At 41.3% G+C, this 17,584-nt stretch overlaps 1 protein-coding gene across 2 annotated transcripts in view; it reads right to left on the bottom strand.

Moving 5' to 3' along the window:
- The window catches only part of PARN (poly(A)-specific ribonuclease), a 161,590-nt gene that overhangs the window by 128,257 nt on the left and 15,749 nt on the right, over nt 1–17,584 (bottom strand). Inside the window, exons 9-14 of one of the 2 annotated variants that reach the window (XM_036827224.1) lie at nt 16,564–16,602; nt 15,386–15,428; nt 14,008–14,088; nt 10,575–10,631; nt 5,543–5,620; nt 1,219–1,262 (exon numbers count right to left, since the gene is read on the bottom strand). In XM_036827224.1, the coding sequence (XP_036683119.1) occupies nt 1,219–1,262; nt 5,543–5,620; nt 10,575–10,631; nt 14,008–14,088; nt 15,386–15,428; nt 16,564–16,602 (342 nt within the window). The remainder of the gene's footprint in view (nt 1–1,218; nt 1,263–5,542; nt 5,621–10,574; nt 10,632–14,007; nt 14,089–15,385; nt 15,429–16,563; nt 16,603–17,584) is intronic. The other variant, XM_036827225.1, reaches the window with a different exon arrangement.

Raw genomic sequence — 17,584 nt, forward strand, 5'->3', positions numbered from 1 at the left:
GCTGTTACCATCTCCTACCACTACCCAGATTTGTAGGATATAATTTCTTGGAGGGTCAAGATTTGCATTTGGCAGTTTCATACTATTGTTGTTATTTCTTACTATTCTGCTTCAGACACTGGAATACTAAAAAAAAAAAAAAAAAAAAGAGAGAGAGACACTAATATGAAAACTGTTTCTTCTCACATAAATGTGAGCACTGCAGATAACAGGACAGAAATAGCCTGGCTGAAAGAGCAACTGTCCACCAGCCCTCTTCAGACAGGTCCTCAGACGCAGACCCTTGCTCTGCGGGCTCCATGTGGCTGACGTGGACCTATCAGAACACACAGTACTAACCGTGGACATTATCAGGTTAAGGCACTGACTTAAAGCTGAGAAAAAGAAACTCTCTAGGCAGACAGTTCTTGACCGACTACAGAATACTCTCAACTGGACATATTCAACTCTGTCCAACTATATATTCAACTGTCTCCAATATTCAACTGAATACCCTCGACTGGACACTTCACTGTGACAAGGTTCACCCGATATACAAGAAAGACAAGAGCCAACTCAAGAAGACCTCACCAGTTCCTCAGATAACGGGAGGTGGGATGAGAAAAAAGCAGCTGCTGTCCATTTTCACCCTCAGATCGTTTCTGATTTTTAATTTTTAACAACAAAACCAATCATCAATTGTAAAAGCAAACCATCACAAAGGTAGAGCTGTTAAGCCATTTCCCAGCTTATGTGAATGGGACTGTCATCATGACCTAATGGTTTTAATAAATTACTGAATACCTGTTTGTATTATGGATGCCCTGATGACTGTTTTAAATGAAAGACAGGGGCTTCCCTGGTGGTGCAGTGGTTAAGAATCCGCCTGCCAACGCAGGGGACACAGTTCGAGCCCTGGTCCGGGAAGATCCCACATGTCGCGGAGTAACTAAGCCTGTGCACCACAACTACTGAGCCTGTGCTCTAGAGCCCACGAGCCACAACTACTGAAGCCCGCGTGCCTAGAGCCCATGCTCCACAACAAGAGAAGCCACTGCAATGAGAAGCCCACGCACTGCAATGAAGAGTAGCCCCCACTCGCCACAACTAGAGAATGTCTGCGTGCAGCAACAAAGACCCAACACAGCCAAAAATAAATAAATAAAATACATAAATTTATTTAAAAATAATAATAATAAAAAAAAATAAATGAAAGACAAATCCTCAAAGAAAGCTTACCTGGGGAAGACACATGTTGTCATCTCCTTAAACTCATTTAAGTCCTAAAAAACAAGAGGATGACCTGTTATGATTTTACTCATACACTCACAATATTTAAAACACAAATATTTAAAGTCCCATAGCTCTCTTCTCAAACCGTGATACCTCAAACAGGCCCTTTAGGCTAAACTGTCAGGCCCATATCTTGTTAATAATTACTTTCTAAAAATCTTGTCAATTTCCTCCCTGATTGGGAATCATATGACCTGATATTAAACTTCTGCATAACCAAAATAGACAAATATGAACATTTTATGGCTGAAATAGGAGGGGAAAAAAGGTTTCTATTATATGTAGAAAACTGTCAGTAATAGCTCTATTACACAACTCATCATAATAGTGAGACTAGTAGAGTTATTTAAATAAAATGGTTCACAATATCCTGTGATAACCCATAATGGAAAAGAATATGAAAAGGAATATATATACATATGTATAACCAAGTCACTTTGCTGTATAGCAGAAATTAACACAACATTGTAAATCAACTATACTTCAAAATTTTTTTTAAATAAAGTGGTTCATGCAGGAAATAGACATATTGTAAATTAGGTTACACTTTTAATGGAAACACCATTGAAATACTGGTTAAAATGGCCACTAAAACACAGACTTTCCAATACACATGATTCTTGTTTAACTACTCAGAAAATTGCTTAAGTGGCACCAATAGCAAGTGCCTAAATTAGACAATTCATTTCCCAAGTTTATTTGCTCAGGAAGTCTGGAGCTGGAATGAGATTGCTCTCATTTTGAATTAACTCATTAACATACATAATTGCCACACTGTACTGCGTAGTCATACTCCTGACCCTTTGTAACTATACTTCTCTTCAGTGTTATTCATGCTTCATAGGCAACTGCCATTTCCCATTAGCTTTTCAAGCCTGTAAATAGACTGTATTTAGCTAGCGTGAAATATTTACCAGCTTTTCAATGGCTATCATTAAATTAATGAACAATACACGAATAAGTGGTTTCAATGCTAAGTCAAACAAAAATGCAATAAAGACTGTAACCTCTCAATACCATTATAAAGCCTCACAAGCAAAAAAAAATTAGAATTATGGCAACTTCCAGGGCCAGCATATAGCAGAGCTCTAAACCAGGGCCTTCTAAAAGGTCATGCTGAATGAAATACCAAGAAGACTTTTAAAAGGAGATTCTCCCCTAAAAGGCTGTTCCAAAATATGGATTCTTTAGTATACTTTTAAATGCAACACTTGACAACAGCATATGTAAAAGTTCTACCATTTTAAATAGGTCTTGCTCTCTACTGTCATCGCTTCTTCTAAAGGTAGATGGAAGAAAACCATTTCCTCCTTCCAACAATGACAGAACACAAAGAAGTTAAATAACATACTCAGGTCACCTGAGTAATAAAACAAGGGATGAAACTGCTTATCCTAACCCACCTCCTACTTTGCAACAAATCATATGGTCTTTCTAGTAGAATTTGATTCAAAACTAGTTACATTCAAGATAACATTTATTAAGTGTTTACATGCTAAGTGCTATGCTAGGCATTTAGACACAGACAATAAAAAAGTTATATTCCTTGTCCGGGACTTCCCTGGTGGCGCAGTGGTTAAGAATCCGCCTGCCAATGCAGGGGACATGGGTTCAATCGCTGGTCCGGGAAGATCCCACATGCCACAGAGCAACTAAGTCCATGTGCCACAACTACTGAGCCTGGCTCTAGAGCCCACGAGCCACAATGACTGAAGCCCACACGCCTAGAGCCCATGCTGTGCAACAAGAGAAGCCACCACAATGAGAATCCCGTGCACCACAATGAAGAGTAGCCCCCGCTCACCGCAACTAGAGAAAGCCCACGCGCAGCAACAAAGACCCAACGCAGCCAAAAAATAAGAAAAATAAAATTAAAAAAAAAAAAAAGGTTATATTCCTTGTCCAAGGAGCGAATCACCTAGAAGGAAAAGGGGCATAAGTTGTAAAGACAAAATTTATGCAACAAAAGAGGTACACAAACAAAAAGAAGTTTCTCTGAACTTCTGTGGGAGTTCAGAGAAAGGAAAGATCACTTCTTGGGCAAGGCAGCAGGCAGGGAAAACTTCACGGAAGAGGCGTAAGCTGGACCTTGGTAAGACAGGTAAAGCCGTATATAGCAAACACTGAAAAAAGCTAGAGAAAATTCAAGTTGGAGGAAATTATACACCCAAACCAAAGACATACAAAGACACTTTCCAGGGGTAAAAATGAGCCAGTCTTGCTGGGAATGAGGATGGTAACGAGTGACTAGATTACACAAGAAGGCTGGGCCAGATCACAGAAAGCTTGATATGCCAGGCTAAAAAGAATCAACTGTGTAGAAAAACAAAGAATGTGGGATTAATTCAGAATTTTGAGCAGGGTTAGTGATGTGAACAGAGCCATACATCAGGAGATTATAAAACTGACACAGTCGGAAGATACGCATTTGTTAAATCAATATTTAATGCCTCTTACATGCCAAGCTCTGTTTGGTGTTCAAAACACGTATAATAAACACAGTATTAAATACTTTCCTCTTTCCTTACAGATACCTTCACTGCTTTAAAGGTCAAAAAGTCGTGAGAGAGACTGCTACTATTCGGCCAATAAGGAGTGAATGATCTGCAATTAACATTAGCTCTTTAGATGTACACAATGCAAATTCACACCCATCATGTTTGTTTTGAGGCTCACAACTATGATGCCTTTGAGTCCCAGAGGGCGATACAGTTGTTATGAAAAGCAGGGACAATCTGAAGGTTGCAGAAATAGGACAAGGGAAGCAACAGACCCGCTGTATTCAGAGCTGTGCTGTGTTGGACTTTTCCAAAGAAAAGTAATCAAGATGCCGATGGAACGATGTCTCGTAAGAAATGTGAAGTAACTGAGGCTTTGCAGATGTATAAAAGGCACTGAACTCTAAAGTAGGTATCATCCAATCCAGAAGTCATAAAAGATTAATCTGGTGGTAGTTTAAAGCAGAGGTTGGAAAACCATGGCCTGCAGGCCAAATCTGGCCCATCATCTATTTTTTAAATAAAATTTTACTGGGACAAAGCCACACCCATTTGTTTACGCACTGCATTCTATGGCAGTTTTCAGGCTACAGTGGCACTGTTGAGAGTCCTGACAAAGACTGTCCAGCCTGGAAAGCCCCAAATATTTTACTATCTGACCCTTTATAGAAAAAGTTTGCCAACCTCTGGTTTAAAGGATGGGCTGAAGGTTAAAGCGAGACAGAGAATCCTGCCTGGAGTTTGCTAACTCCAGATGAGAAATAAGGCTACTTGCTACTTGAAATGAAAATAATCCATATGTGAGAGACAGCCTGGAGACAAAATTGCCAGGATTTTGTAACTGGCCAAATCTGGGGGACAGAGGAAGAGTCAAAACCGATGTTAAAAACAGTATTGGTGACTGGACATCATTTATAGTAAAGGAATCAGGAGAAAAAACTGGATTGGAGACTAAAGGAAAGAAAGGTTGCGTTAAGTTACACATCTTGTTTGCGACATGTGAATTTTAAACACCTCTCATTCTGAAGGCTATCCAGGTAGAGACATGTGGGGTCCAGCATGAATTACAACCTAGATCTGAGGAGAGATCCCAGCTGGAGAAGAAGATGTGGGTGCCTTCAGCTGAAGTCCTAGAAGTGGGTGAGATGACTAAAGGACAGAAAATATGGAGAGAAAATACAGGAGAGGAGAGGACAGAGTGACGAGGGGCAAACGAGACGAGACCACGGGCAGTCAAGGAGCAGAAGAGGAGGAGATAGAAGAGAAGCTCTTTCCCAAAGCTCATGCTTCGGTGCACTGAGATGGCTTGGCTCCAAGAGTAAAAAACAAAAAAACAAAAAAACAAAACACCGAGGTCAACAGAGAACCTAAGGGAAGCAGTCTCAAAAGAGGTAACCAAGACTTTTGCACAACCGGATCCAGTCTAGATGACCTCTAGCACCACCCCACCTTCAACAGCCCTGCTATGTCTCATGTTAGCAATATCAAACTAGAAGACCACACCTGCAGCCCAGGAAACCCCCACCTAGCACTAACTGAGCAAACCACTGGCGCCACGATGAAACAAATGTTTAACCGTGCTCTGGCAATGGCAGATGACCAAAGATCCCTTAAAATGGCTTGTAGGTACATCTCTTCAAAAATGTACAACCAAGCGCAGGAGACTGTCCCTCTGGGAGCATGCTGCAGACAAGGAAATGGCACCCAGCAGAGAACACTTTCTCAGTAATAAAGACTCATGAATTTTTAATACAGGCTGACAAGTCACTTACCGAGGGCAGAGGGCAGTAGAACTGATGAACTGTGTGCATGACATCCAAGAGCATATTGTGTCCAATGACAAGTTTCCCCTAAAAAAAGTCAAGATTAGGAAAAGACTTCTTGGTACAAAATTATATCAGGACTTGAGAGTGAAATGTGTGGTTCAGTTCCATAAGGATTTTGTACTAAACTTACTTTTTGACACTAAGGAAAAAAAATGTATAAAGATATGCAAATAAAGAAATTTGGGCTGGCTTCATTCCTCTTCTGGTGTTCAATCCAAAATGCAAAGTAAAACTCCAAATGACTTTGATTTCATTGATTTTTTTCTCTGGTTTTTATTCATCTTGCCACCCACAAGAATCAGTAGTAAAATTTTTATTGAAGAGCTCAAGAAAGTAACTGAAAATGCTAGGTACCTTGAACTGTTGAATAATTTGTGAACAAACTCCAAATATCTATTTTAGGAGTGTATTCTTTAAAACAACTCACTTATTTTCAAAAAATACATTCATAACAATGCTAAAAGGTAAAAATAACTAATTTCTAATTTTATTAAGTAGAATGAGTTTTCGTGTCCTTCATTATCTATGTCGAAATTCATGGGGCTCGTTCTGAAATATTTCCAATGAAATTCACTGCTTTTCAACCAGTAAGGTATAATATATGTGCAATAAATTGGTCCATTTTGATAAAAATTAAACTAGGAAAATGGAATATCAACTTGGATCTAGCTAGCCAGGTGACAGCATTTTTAACATAAAGCATCTGGTCACTACAGTGGAGCTTTTCACTGTCCCAGTGGCCCTTCAGAGTAACACTACTTGACTCACAGAGCTAAACATAATTATTTGAAATAAGTAATTTTACACAAAATCTCCAAAATCCAACAGACAAGCCATCCTTTTGGCTCAGTGTGTGGGCACATTCTGAACACCTGTACAATGCTAAAACACCAAATATTGATTAAAACCACAGAGAAGACGTGGAAGGAACCCAAAATGGAATACAAACCTGAAAGACGAACCTAACTGTATTATAAATGAATCCCTCAACAACACTGAAGGAGGCTGATAAGAACAGAACTATATGGACTTCCCCGGTGGCGTAGTGGTTGAGAGTCTGCCTGTCAATGCAGGGGGACGCGGGTTCGAGCACTGGTCTGGGAGGATCCCACATGCCGCGGAGCAACTAAGCTCGTGCGCCACAGCTGCTGAGCCTGCGCTCTGGAACCCGCAAGCCACAACTACTGAGCCTGCGTGCAACAACTACTCAAGCCCGTGTGCCTAGAGCCCATGCTCCATACGGGAGAGGCCACTGCAGTGAGAAGCCTGCGCACCGCAACAAGGAGTGGCCCCAGCTCGCCGCAACTAGAGGGAGCCCGCAGGCAGCAATGAAGACCCAACACAGCCAAAAATATAAATAAATAAATAAATAGATTTAAAAAAAAAAAAGAACAGAACTATGAAAACAGCATATAAGAAGAACTGCATTTCCCAATGCTGGAGAAAAAAATGTACAAATAAGAAAAGAGAGCAGGTTGAAAATAAACCCTGGGCTTCCCTGGTGGCGCAGTGGTTACGAATCTGCCTGCCAATGCAGGGGACGCAGGTTCGAACCCTGGTCGGGGAAGATCCCACATGCCACGGAGCAACTAAGCCCATGTGCCACAACTACTGAAGCCCGCGCACCACAGCTACTGAAGCCTGTGCGCCTAGAGCCTGTGCTCCACAACAAGAGAAGCCACCACAATGAGAAGCCCGAGAACCGCAACGAAGAGTAGCCCCCGCTCACTGCAGCCTCAACTAGAGAAAGCCCACGCGTAGCAACAAAGACCCAACGCAGCCAAAAATAAATAAATTAATTAATTTTTAAAAAAAGAAAAGAAAAGAAACCCTGTGGTATTGGACTAGAATCTGAGGTCTATCAGTATAAAGGTTTTTTTTTATATATATACATATGTGTCAGACACGGAAATGTCAATGTGTGTATACATGCATGGTTACACATGTGTATCATTCTTAGCTCTGTCCAGTGAGGGGACCTAGAAGCACTAATACCACAGTAGTAGCCCAGGACCAGATCTTGGTTTCTAAACACCATTCTCCAAAGGAACCAGGGCTCCTTGGAGAAGTCATTGATTCTACAGCTGAGGCAGGGAAAACAGCAGATAGTCTGGAACATCTTGTGATGTCAGAAAGTAAGGAGGTGCTCAGAAAAGGGTGGGGGCTTGTTCCAGGGGGAGTCAACCTGAAGAAACTCCAATGGCCAAGGTGGTACCATCTGAGCCCCAAAATAAACAATAAAAAAACTAGATTAAAATCTGTAGAATGAAATAAATTTCCCTGAGTCCAAAAAAATTTTAAAAAGAATTAACAAATAAACAGGGGAGCAGGGCCAGCTCTTCCTTCTAGAAGAATTCCAAGAACGAATGGAGAAAGAAAGAGGGAAACACAGACTCGCCACTAGAAAACCACAGCAATAATGGCTGCAGGCAAGATCCACCGACAGATCTACGTTACAGGCAAAAGCTTGAGGAAAAACAGGATTTTCGGGACTTCCCTGGTGGTCCAGTGGTTAAGACTCTGCGCTTCCACTGCAGGGGGCAAGGGTTCGATCCCTGGTCGGGGAACTAGGATCCTGCATGCCACGCGGTGCGGCCAAAAAAAAACCAAACAAACAAACAAAAAAACACAGGATTTTCATTGTCTCAATCAAAGTATCTCCTCCAAAATATTTATCAGTCACAAAGGAGGTAACGGTAACACTACAGTGCACAAATCCAGCAGACATCACCTAAACCAAGTGATCCAGGTCAATATCATGAACCATCATTTCTGTGGTATTCCTGCCTCAATCAATGTATGTCCTCAATCCAACATGAGAAAAGATCAGACAAATCCAAACTGAGAGACAGCTGACAAAATTACAGTCAACACTCTTTAAAAATATCAAGGTTGGGACTTCCCTGGTGGTCCAGTGGTTAAGAATCCACCTTCGAATGCAGGGGACATGGGTTCGATCCCTGGTCGGGGAACTAAGATCCCACATGCCTGGGACAACTAAGCCTGAGCGCTCTAGAGCCCACGTGCCGCAACTACTAAGCCCGCGCACTCTGGAGCCCACGTACCACATCTACAGAGCAGCCCGAGTGCCGCAAGGAAGAGCCCACACGCCGCAACTAACACCTGACGTAGCCAAATAAATAAATAAATAATTTTTAAAATATATCAAGGTTATAAAAGACAAAGAAAATTACAGACTGCAGAAAACTAAGGAGAAATAACAAGTAAATGCAATGTGGGATCCTAGATAGAATTGTGAAGAGAAAAAGGACTCAGTGGAAAAGGGTGAAATTCAAATTAGTTCATAATATTGTACCAATGTTAATTTCCTGGTTCTGATAACCATATATTATGTAAGATAATAACATTGGGGTAGCTAGGTGAGGGATATATGCAAGCTCTGCACCAGTTTTGCAACTTTTCTGTGGGTGAAAAATTAACACAAAATTTTTTAAAACAGATTCACTACCAAGAGTGATGGGAAAAGAATTTGGTCTGATATAAAGAGTGTCTACTGTTCACTGGCTCTACAGAGCTTAACTATGTTAGTATTTTTAAGGTACGTGACTTTTAAATTTTAAATGTCTGGATCACTAATAAATAGGGCTTTATTCGCAGTATGCTTTGTGACGTGAACTACCAACGGTCAGCAACATACTATGAATCACTCTGCAGAAGAGAGACAACAGAGAGAAAAAATAAACAGAGGCACAGCAGGCTAAGGTATCCAAATTGTTTGTACAAGGCAAACAAACGTCCCAATCTTGGAAAAGCTACCTAAACCCTCACGGTGGCTATAAGAGGGCTCAAAGCCAACTGCCGCCCCACATCTCTGTGTTTCAGGGACAGCCTCAGTCAAATCAACCACTGCTCTAAAGGCTGCTAAGAGTGTATAATGTAAGCAAATGTGACTCTCTGCTTTTCTGGATACCCGTAATCTTAGCCACTTCTCAAAAAGACTCACACCTTGGTTTTTCTCCAGGTTCATCCAACTTTCTATTCTGTTCTGATGACGTCACTTACTTGAGGGAAAGAGCTCCAGGTGAGCCAGCCCTCCTCCTTCACAAGGCTCTCTAGCTTCTGTTTACCGGCCACAGCCCCACGCCCCCGCCGGGGACAGTGGCTGCCTCTCCTCAGGTGCTCCTGTTTGACAAGCCTGCACCTGGTGGTGAGACATTCATGGACTCCTGGAGTCCGGCCGTAAAGCTTCCCTGATGCAGAGTTCGGCGTCTAAGGGACAAGGTGACTCCTCCTCCAGGGGGACAATTTCTTCTCCCTAGGCCAGCTACTCAAGTAAAGAAAAGTCTTGGATTCCAGGCAATTTAGCATCCAGGCAAGCAGTCTGACTCGGATGCATAACTCACAAAACAACCAGCAGCAAGACCCAGTTTAATCTATTCAAGATGTGGGTGCCTCTTTCCTGAAAGGACTTATGAAACAAGGGAAAATGTCTATCCTATCTATTACAGAACCCTCCAGCATATTTACACAAATGGTCAACACATTTTTTAAATGTATCATATGTTATTAAGGCTATGAGATATAAGATTCAATTACAGTTATGCAGAGAACTCAATACAATTATTTTTACCCTCTAGATTCTTCTAATTAAGGAATAAAACGCTTCAAACACTAGATTGTTTCTCACCATATTCTTTAGTTTGTTATTCTGCTTCTTATTGGTTTTGAGAATAATAAATATTAGTTCCATGGAGCCACATAAGGCCATCATTGTATAATCCTCCCCTGCGTTTTACAAGAAATGCTTTCTAAAAAAATGGTTTGGATATAATTCCACAATTACGATGTCACACTAAGCGCCTTATAACAACAATCTGCCTTTATGAAGTTCTAACTTCTCCCTCCAGACCAGGTAAACATTCTAAACGTGACCAGATGATTAATTTGCAATGATAACTGGGCATTTCACCTTAAATGTTATATTCATGAAATTAGTTAAAAAGTCTGGTTCACTTACCGAATTAGCAATGGCATGAATGACTCTAGAAAACCCCACAGCATCATTCAGTTCTTCCTAATTTAAAAACAAAACAGAAAAACCACTATTGACGTATACATATTGCTTATTTGAATGGGTTAAAATCTAGGCCAAAAAAAAAAGACTGAAGTTTTATATGGAGTTAGATAGCTTTAGTTTCACATGCTTTGAGTCTATCACCCCAAACAACTGCATCTGAAATGACCTATGCACATACATTTCTTCTGTTTTAAAATGAGCAAAGCGGCAAATTATTCATTAGTTACTAAAATAACAGTGCTAGGGTTTACCCATCACTTCCCATCAACTGTTGAAATTTCCTATTCTCTCAAGTTGCCTTAGAAACACAAACTTTTAAAAGCTGCCACCTGCTGGCCAAACTCAATACTGCATTCAATTCTGAGGAGACCCACCCAGCAGCTGACTGACAAATCAAGAATGCTCAGACTCTTTTTTCCTGGTCAAATGCATTTTTTTTTTTTTAAACTTTTATTTATTATTTATTTATTATGTTTATTTTTGGCTGTGTTGGGTCTTCGTTTCTGTGTGAGGGCTTTCTCCAGTTGCGGCGAGTGGGGGCCACTCTTCATCGCGGTGCGCGGGCCTGTCACTATCGCGGCCTCTCTTGTTGCGGAGCAGAGGCTCCAGACGCTCAGGCTCAGTAGTTGTGGCTCACGGGCCCAGTTGCTCCGCGGCATGTGGGATCTTCCCAGACCAGGGCTCGAACCCGTGTCCCCTGCATTGGCAGGCAGATTCTCAACCACTGCGCCACCAGGGAAGCCCCCTCAAATGCATTTTTATAAAATTTTTATAGCACAGCACTGAGACTCAGCCCCATTCAGTTTCTCCTCTCCTGTTTTATTCCCAATGCGCTTAAATGGGCTCACTTTCTCTATCTTGAAACTCCTTCCTTTAATCTGAGCTCCACGCAACCACTCTCCTTTCTCCTTGTCTCTTCACAGCTAAATTCCTTAAAAGACTCCTCTCCACTCACTAGGTCCAGTTCAACTCCCAGGGACCCGCAAGCCCCCTGCTCTCCCGCTTCACCTTCACTGAAGTTGCTCACCTCTTTAAACTACTCTCAAGTCTAACAAGCGTTGGCAGGGATGTGGAGAAACTGGAACACTTGTGCCCTGTTGGTGGGAATGTAAAGTGGTGCAGTCACTGTGGAAAACAGTGTGGCTGGTCCTCAAAAAATTAGAAACAGAGCTACCATACGAGCCAGCAATCCCACTCCTGGGTATGTGCCCCAAAGAACCGCGAGGACTCAAAGAGATACTTGTACACCCATGTGCAGAGCAGTGTTATTCACAAGAACCAAAAGGTAGAAGCAACACAAGTGTCCATCAGCAGATAAATGGATAAACAAAATGTGGTACATACGATATTACTCAGCCTTTAAAAAGAAAGGAAATTCTGTCACATGTTACAATACAGACGAACCTAAATGACATTATGCTAAGTGAACTAAGCCAGTAACAGAAAGACAAATATTGTACGATTCCACTTACATGAGGCACCTAGAGCAGTCAAATTGACAGAGACAGAAAGTAGAACAGTGGTTACCAGAGGCTGGGGGATGGGGGAATGGGAAGTTATTGTTTAATGGGTACAGAGTTTCAGTCTTGCAGGATGAAAGGAGTTCTGGAGATGGATGGTGGTGACGGTTGCACAACAGTGTGAATATATTTTACAGTATAAAACTGTACAGTTTAAAATGGTTAAGATGGTAAAGTTTAAGTTATACATTTTACCAGAATTAAAATTTTTTTAATTTTTTAAAGAATATTCTTTAAAAAAGAAGAAGAAAACCTACTCCCAAGGCTAAACCCAATGGCCATGTCTCAGTCCTCATCCTACTTCTCGAGAGCATCAGACCCTGTCAACATCCCCTTTTTCAAACACTCTTCCCCTTGGCTGCTGTGTCACAATAACCTCAGGCACATTTTCGCACTTCTGCCCATCACTCAGATGCTGGTGGTCCTCAGGATCCAACCCTGGGCCCTCTGCTCCTTCCTCATGCACGCGATAGGTGCTCTCATCCTGTCCTGGTCTCTCTGCCAACGACAACCAAGTCCAGCCCTCACCCCTCTCCTGCACTCCAGCATGACAATCTGCTGACAGGACACCGATGCTCAGCCCCCAAAACACTGAAAACCTCATCTGCTCAAAAGCAGAATGTAACACCTCTGTCCACTGTAGGGGGACAGCCCTGCCACGGTGTCCTGGTGACCTTGCACATATCCAAATAGTCCACGCAGGCAAAGGCTTGAGATGTAACTAATGTGCATCTGGGTGGAACACCCCAGGAGAGGATGGGAGGCCACCTCCCTCTCTCGCCTGGGAGGCTGTCATGAGACAGTTTCTCACTGTTGCCCAGGTTCTGATGAGGCCTGGGGCGTCCTGCCCCACCGCCTTTTCAGAATAGAGCTACAGAGTATGAAAGCACTTAGCCGCAGTCTAGAGTTGGCTGCTCGGCAACGGGGCATCCACAGCTCACTCTGCAGTCACCTGGCCCCTTCTGTTTCAGTGTTGTCTTTTTGGTTTGTGGGACAAGCACCACGTGCAGCTGTCACCTTCTCTAAGTCATAAACTGTCTAAATCTAACAGAGGCTTGCTGTGTCTTTCCTGGTTGCATTAGTCTGATGTGGCCCTGCTTTATGCATGGGTGAGCTGGACATCCACCCTCACCCAAACCCACTCCTGGCCTCCTCCACCTGTGTCCCCCCACCAACACCACTCCGGCCACCCCATCTAAGTGGACTGATGTCAGCCTACCCAGCTGCTCAACTTCCCGGCTTGAGCATCTTCTTTCTCCTGCCTTCCTCTTTCACCACCCACATCCAATCACAAATTCCACTGACTCTACCTTCTAAAGATTGCCAGATTCCACCTAAACTTCTACTAACTTTCCTGTTCCAGGGCACTGACATCTCTTAGCTGGTTACTCCGCAGCTTAACTGGTCTCCCTGCCTCCAGACTTACTCGAATCCATTCTCCAGAGGACAAAAAGCGTGAGGTTCCAACGATGCAAATATGACCATGCATCCTAATCTGTCGAATCATATCATCTAAACTTTGTTTTAGGAAAACTAGTAACTGTGCCTGAAGTTAGACACAGCAAGATGAGTTAATGGGCTGTGAAGCTCAGTGACACACAATCTGAATGATAACCACTAATTCCTTCTCCAAGACTGCTTCATGGAAGTGAAGACTGGCCAACCACGATGCCAGCCTCACTTTGTTGGCTGCATCTAATTACTTAACCTTAGGTTCCCCTCATTCTCTTCCAGGTTTTGCTACCAATTCGATTCTTCTCTAGTAGAAAAATATTCATTAAATTGAATCTATCACAGGATCTACAACTCTGTAGCCATTTCTCACCCAAAGGAAATGAACATAATCCAATCACCTGTTCCTTAGCGTGTTTCTGCTGCTCTCTTCTTTTACGTTCTTCTTCATCTACTTTGCTGATAACAATATAGCGCTCTTTCTAAAAGACAGAAAGCAGATATACAATTTTCGGGAAGCTACCTGACCCCTACCCTCCAAAATTCAGATTCTGCTACCAGTAGAAGTTACAGTTTTTCTCACTGCACAGTCCTTCATGGGCTAAACACACTGAAAGTATTTTGAAATGCCACCAAAAGTTGAGCTGATGCTTTACAAACCAAAATCCACCTCCGTGTTTCCATGACATTTTCCCATGGTTTATTAATCACCCCCAAAGACAATTATAAATATCAACAGACTGTGAGAATAAGACACTCCATAATGAACACTAAGATGTTGCATTTGAACAAGAATTTCTAAATAGTTGGTTTTAAAATAATTTCTATATAATCTATAAAAATGTTGAATCACTGTGTTGTACACCTGAAACTGTAATACTGTAAGTTAACCACACCTCAATAAAAAAATTTCTACATTTCATTAACATAAGAAAAAAATCCTGGGGAATTCCCTGGTGGTCCAGTGGTTAGGCTTCCAGGCTCTCACTGCCAAGGGCCCGGGTTCAATCCCTGGTCGGGGAACTAAGATTCCACAAGCCGTGGGGTGTGGCCAAAAAAAAGGAAAAAAAAGAAGAAAAATCCTGGATTTTCTGGTAACTTGTCAGATAACTAGCACCTTCTTTTTCACATACTGCATTTTGTATCAATCAAATACACCACAAAACCTCCTGTGTCAAAGTTTGAGATTTTTCTTCTAGCAAGACTTAATTTACTTAATCTCTTATATAATTAGACATCTGACTTAACAACAAGAACTAAATTCTAAAATTCTGTAGAAGGAACGCACCATTAGCTCACCATCAGCCCACCTTTACTCATCACAGTTCTATCACTGCACCCTGGGAGTACATGATGATAGCTATGTTTATGCCCCAGATTCTAAAATTTAATTTTACTGGCCCACATAACAGGAAGTGATTATTACATGGATACCATGTATATCAGCTTTCTGTGATGATTAAGAACATGTACTAACATTTGCATACTTTCAAGTTTACAAAGCATGTTCACTTCCATCTACCCACTTGATCACTATTTTTTAAAAAGCTGTGAGATAGGTATAGCTAATCATTACCATGCTCATGCCCAATGCACAAATGAGGAAAACGAGGCTGGCAGAGGGGAAATGACTTGCCCAATGTCACCCAGTTCATATGTAGCAGAGCCAAGGAGTAAACTCTGACTTTCAACTGCTCGATTTGACTGCATTTTGCATTTGCATATTGTTGCATGGGTTTAATGCGTTTGATGTTGGCCCTGGATAATTCTTGAGGTTACCTTTTCAGTTTCTAAAGTCTCAACATGAATGCCTTTGGGATACCTAAAGAAAAGAAAGAAAACATGACATCAGTAGATGAGACAACAGCTAAAACCCTAAGTATTTTAAAAACAACTACATAGCTATAATTTCATTACTTAAGTTTTATTAAGTATGAAACAAATACCACTACTAGGAAGACTTTAGAGTAATTTCAGCTGCTAAATGTTTCCCTCTCCTCTTAAAACACAGGAATGTAACTGATTTCAAATTAATATTTTTAGGACTTAGGCATCTTCTGAAATGTCAGGCATCCCGTAATACAGTCAACTCATTACTACACTGTCAAATCTTGCTTCTAGATATCACAATGCTTACTTCTTAAGTGAAATTCTGAAGGTCTCTTTGGCTGATCTGGGGCATGCACAGGGGAGATCTGAGATGAGTAACTCTGCTGTAATCTGGCACAGTAGTTACATCTGCCCAGGAGAGGAATCTGGAACCCGGGTGGAGTATGTGGCAAGGATAACGTGAGAGGAAAGGAGCCTGGTCAAACAACAATGGCCCTTTTCCTGTTTTGGTCAAAGTAAATTCCCAGGATACCTGCCACTGGCAGACTCTAATGAAAGAACAAGAACCCCAAACAAAGTCAATTGCAAACATCCATCTGTCCAATTCTGATACTCAATTTTTGAGTTAGAGATCCACTTGAAAATATAATTAAATCAATAGAAACACCTCCAGAAAAATACACGCACACAATTTTGGATATTGTTTCAGGGGATTCATAGGCCTCCTGAAACCTACCCATGGCCTAACGCCTGTTTTAGAAAAAGCATTCACCTGAGTATTTCCCAGGTCTTAAAACCAAATCTTTATCATATATTGATACTTTCAAAGAACAAAAACACTACACATCCAGAAGTTAATGGACAGGCCAAAGTGATAGTTAAAAGAAAATTGTAAAGGCTTTACAACATCTACTAAGAAGGAATAACAAGGAAATAAATTAAGTGGGTATTCAACTTAAGAAATTAGGGGAAAATAATAACAAAATAAAGCACTGCCCAAGAACATGGTATGGTCAAATAACCAAGAACTGCAGAATGTCAAAAATGAAATAAGAGCTAAAAAATTACATTTAGTTTTTAAATCCTGGGTCCCTCACAGAGCTCTCATGTATAATATAAACACTTACTTCCAGCTCAAAGTCTGATAAATTAGTTTTCTTTGGAACCTATAAAAACAAATGAAAAGGTATTAATTTTGGCTCATAAAAGGAAAATTCAAACTGACCAAGCACTGGTTGGGAAAGACATTTAATTTTTTTTTTTTAAAAGATGGATTGGGGACTTCCCTGGTGGCACAATGGTTGGGAAACTGCCTGCCAGTGTAGGGGACATGGGTTCGATCCCTGGTCCAGGAAGATCTCACATGCCACAGAGCAACTAGGCTGTGCGCCACAACTACTGAGCCTGTGCACCACAACTACTGAAGCCCGTGCTCCTAGAGCCCGCAACAAGAGAAGCCACTGCAAGAAGCCCACACACCGCAACAAAGAGTAGCCCCCGCTTACCGCAACTAGAGAAAGCCCACGTGCAGCAACAAAGACCCAACGCAGCCAAAAATACATAAAATTAAAAATAATAATGATAATAATAATGGATAAAATAAATAAATAAAGATGGATTGAATTTTTTTTAACTTTTTATTTCATATTGGAGTATAGTTGATTAACAATGCTGAGGTGGTTTCAGGTGTACAGCAAAGTGACTGAGTTATTCATATACATGTACTTATTCTTTTTCAAATTGGGGAAAACATTTAATTTTTAAAGGAGACTTCATTAGAAGCGACAGGTAATGTGCAAACAAGAGCAGACAGGATGTCTGAGGTGGGAGGATTCCTCACCACTTTTCTTTATCGAAATGCTCTTTATTATTATTATTATTATACTGCCTTTATAGAAGAGGCAGAAGTTCTTGTCTAACCAAAGTATTACTTCCTGTGGCTGTATGAAGAGAGCTTTAAGTAGACAGATGCATTAAAACACTTCTGTGAAGCTAGTCACAAAGTAAAAGGAAGGAAAGCAGGCTGTTTCAGTCACTGACTCTATGAAACACTGATGTTTTTTACTGCAGAGAGAAATTAAAAGGACAGGAGTAGCCTGACAGTAAATTCTGCTCTTCTGAAGCCTTTATGTATGAAGCACAAGTCGA

The sequence above is a fragment of the Balaenoptera musculus genome, chromosome 15 (assembly GCF_009873245.2).
Source record: "Balaenoptera musculus isolate JJ_BM4_2016_0621 chromosome 15, mBalMus1.pri.v3, whole genome shotgun sequence".
Classification (NCBI taxonomy): domain Eukaryota; kingdom Metazoa; phylum Chordata; class Mammalia; order Artiodactyla; family Balaenopteridae; genus Balaenoptera; species Balaenoptera musculus.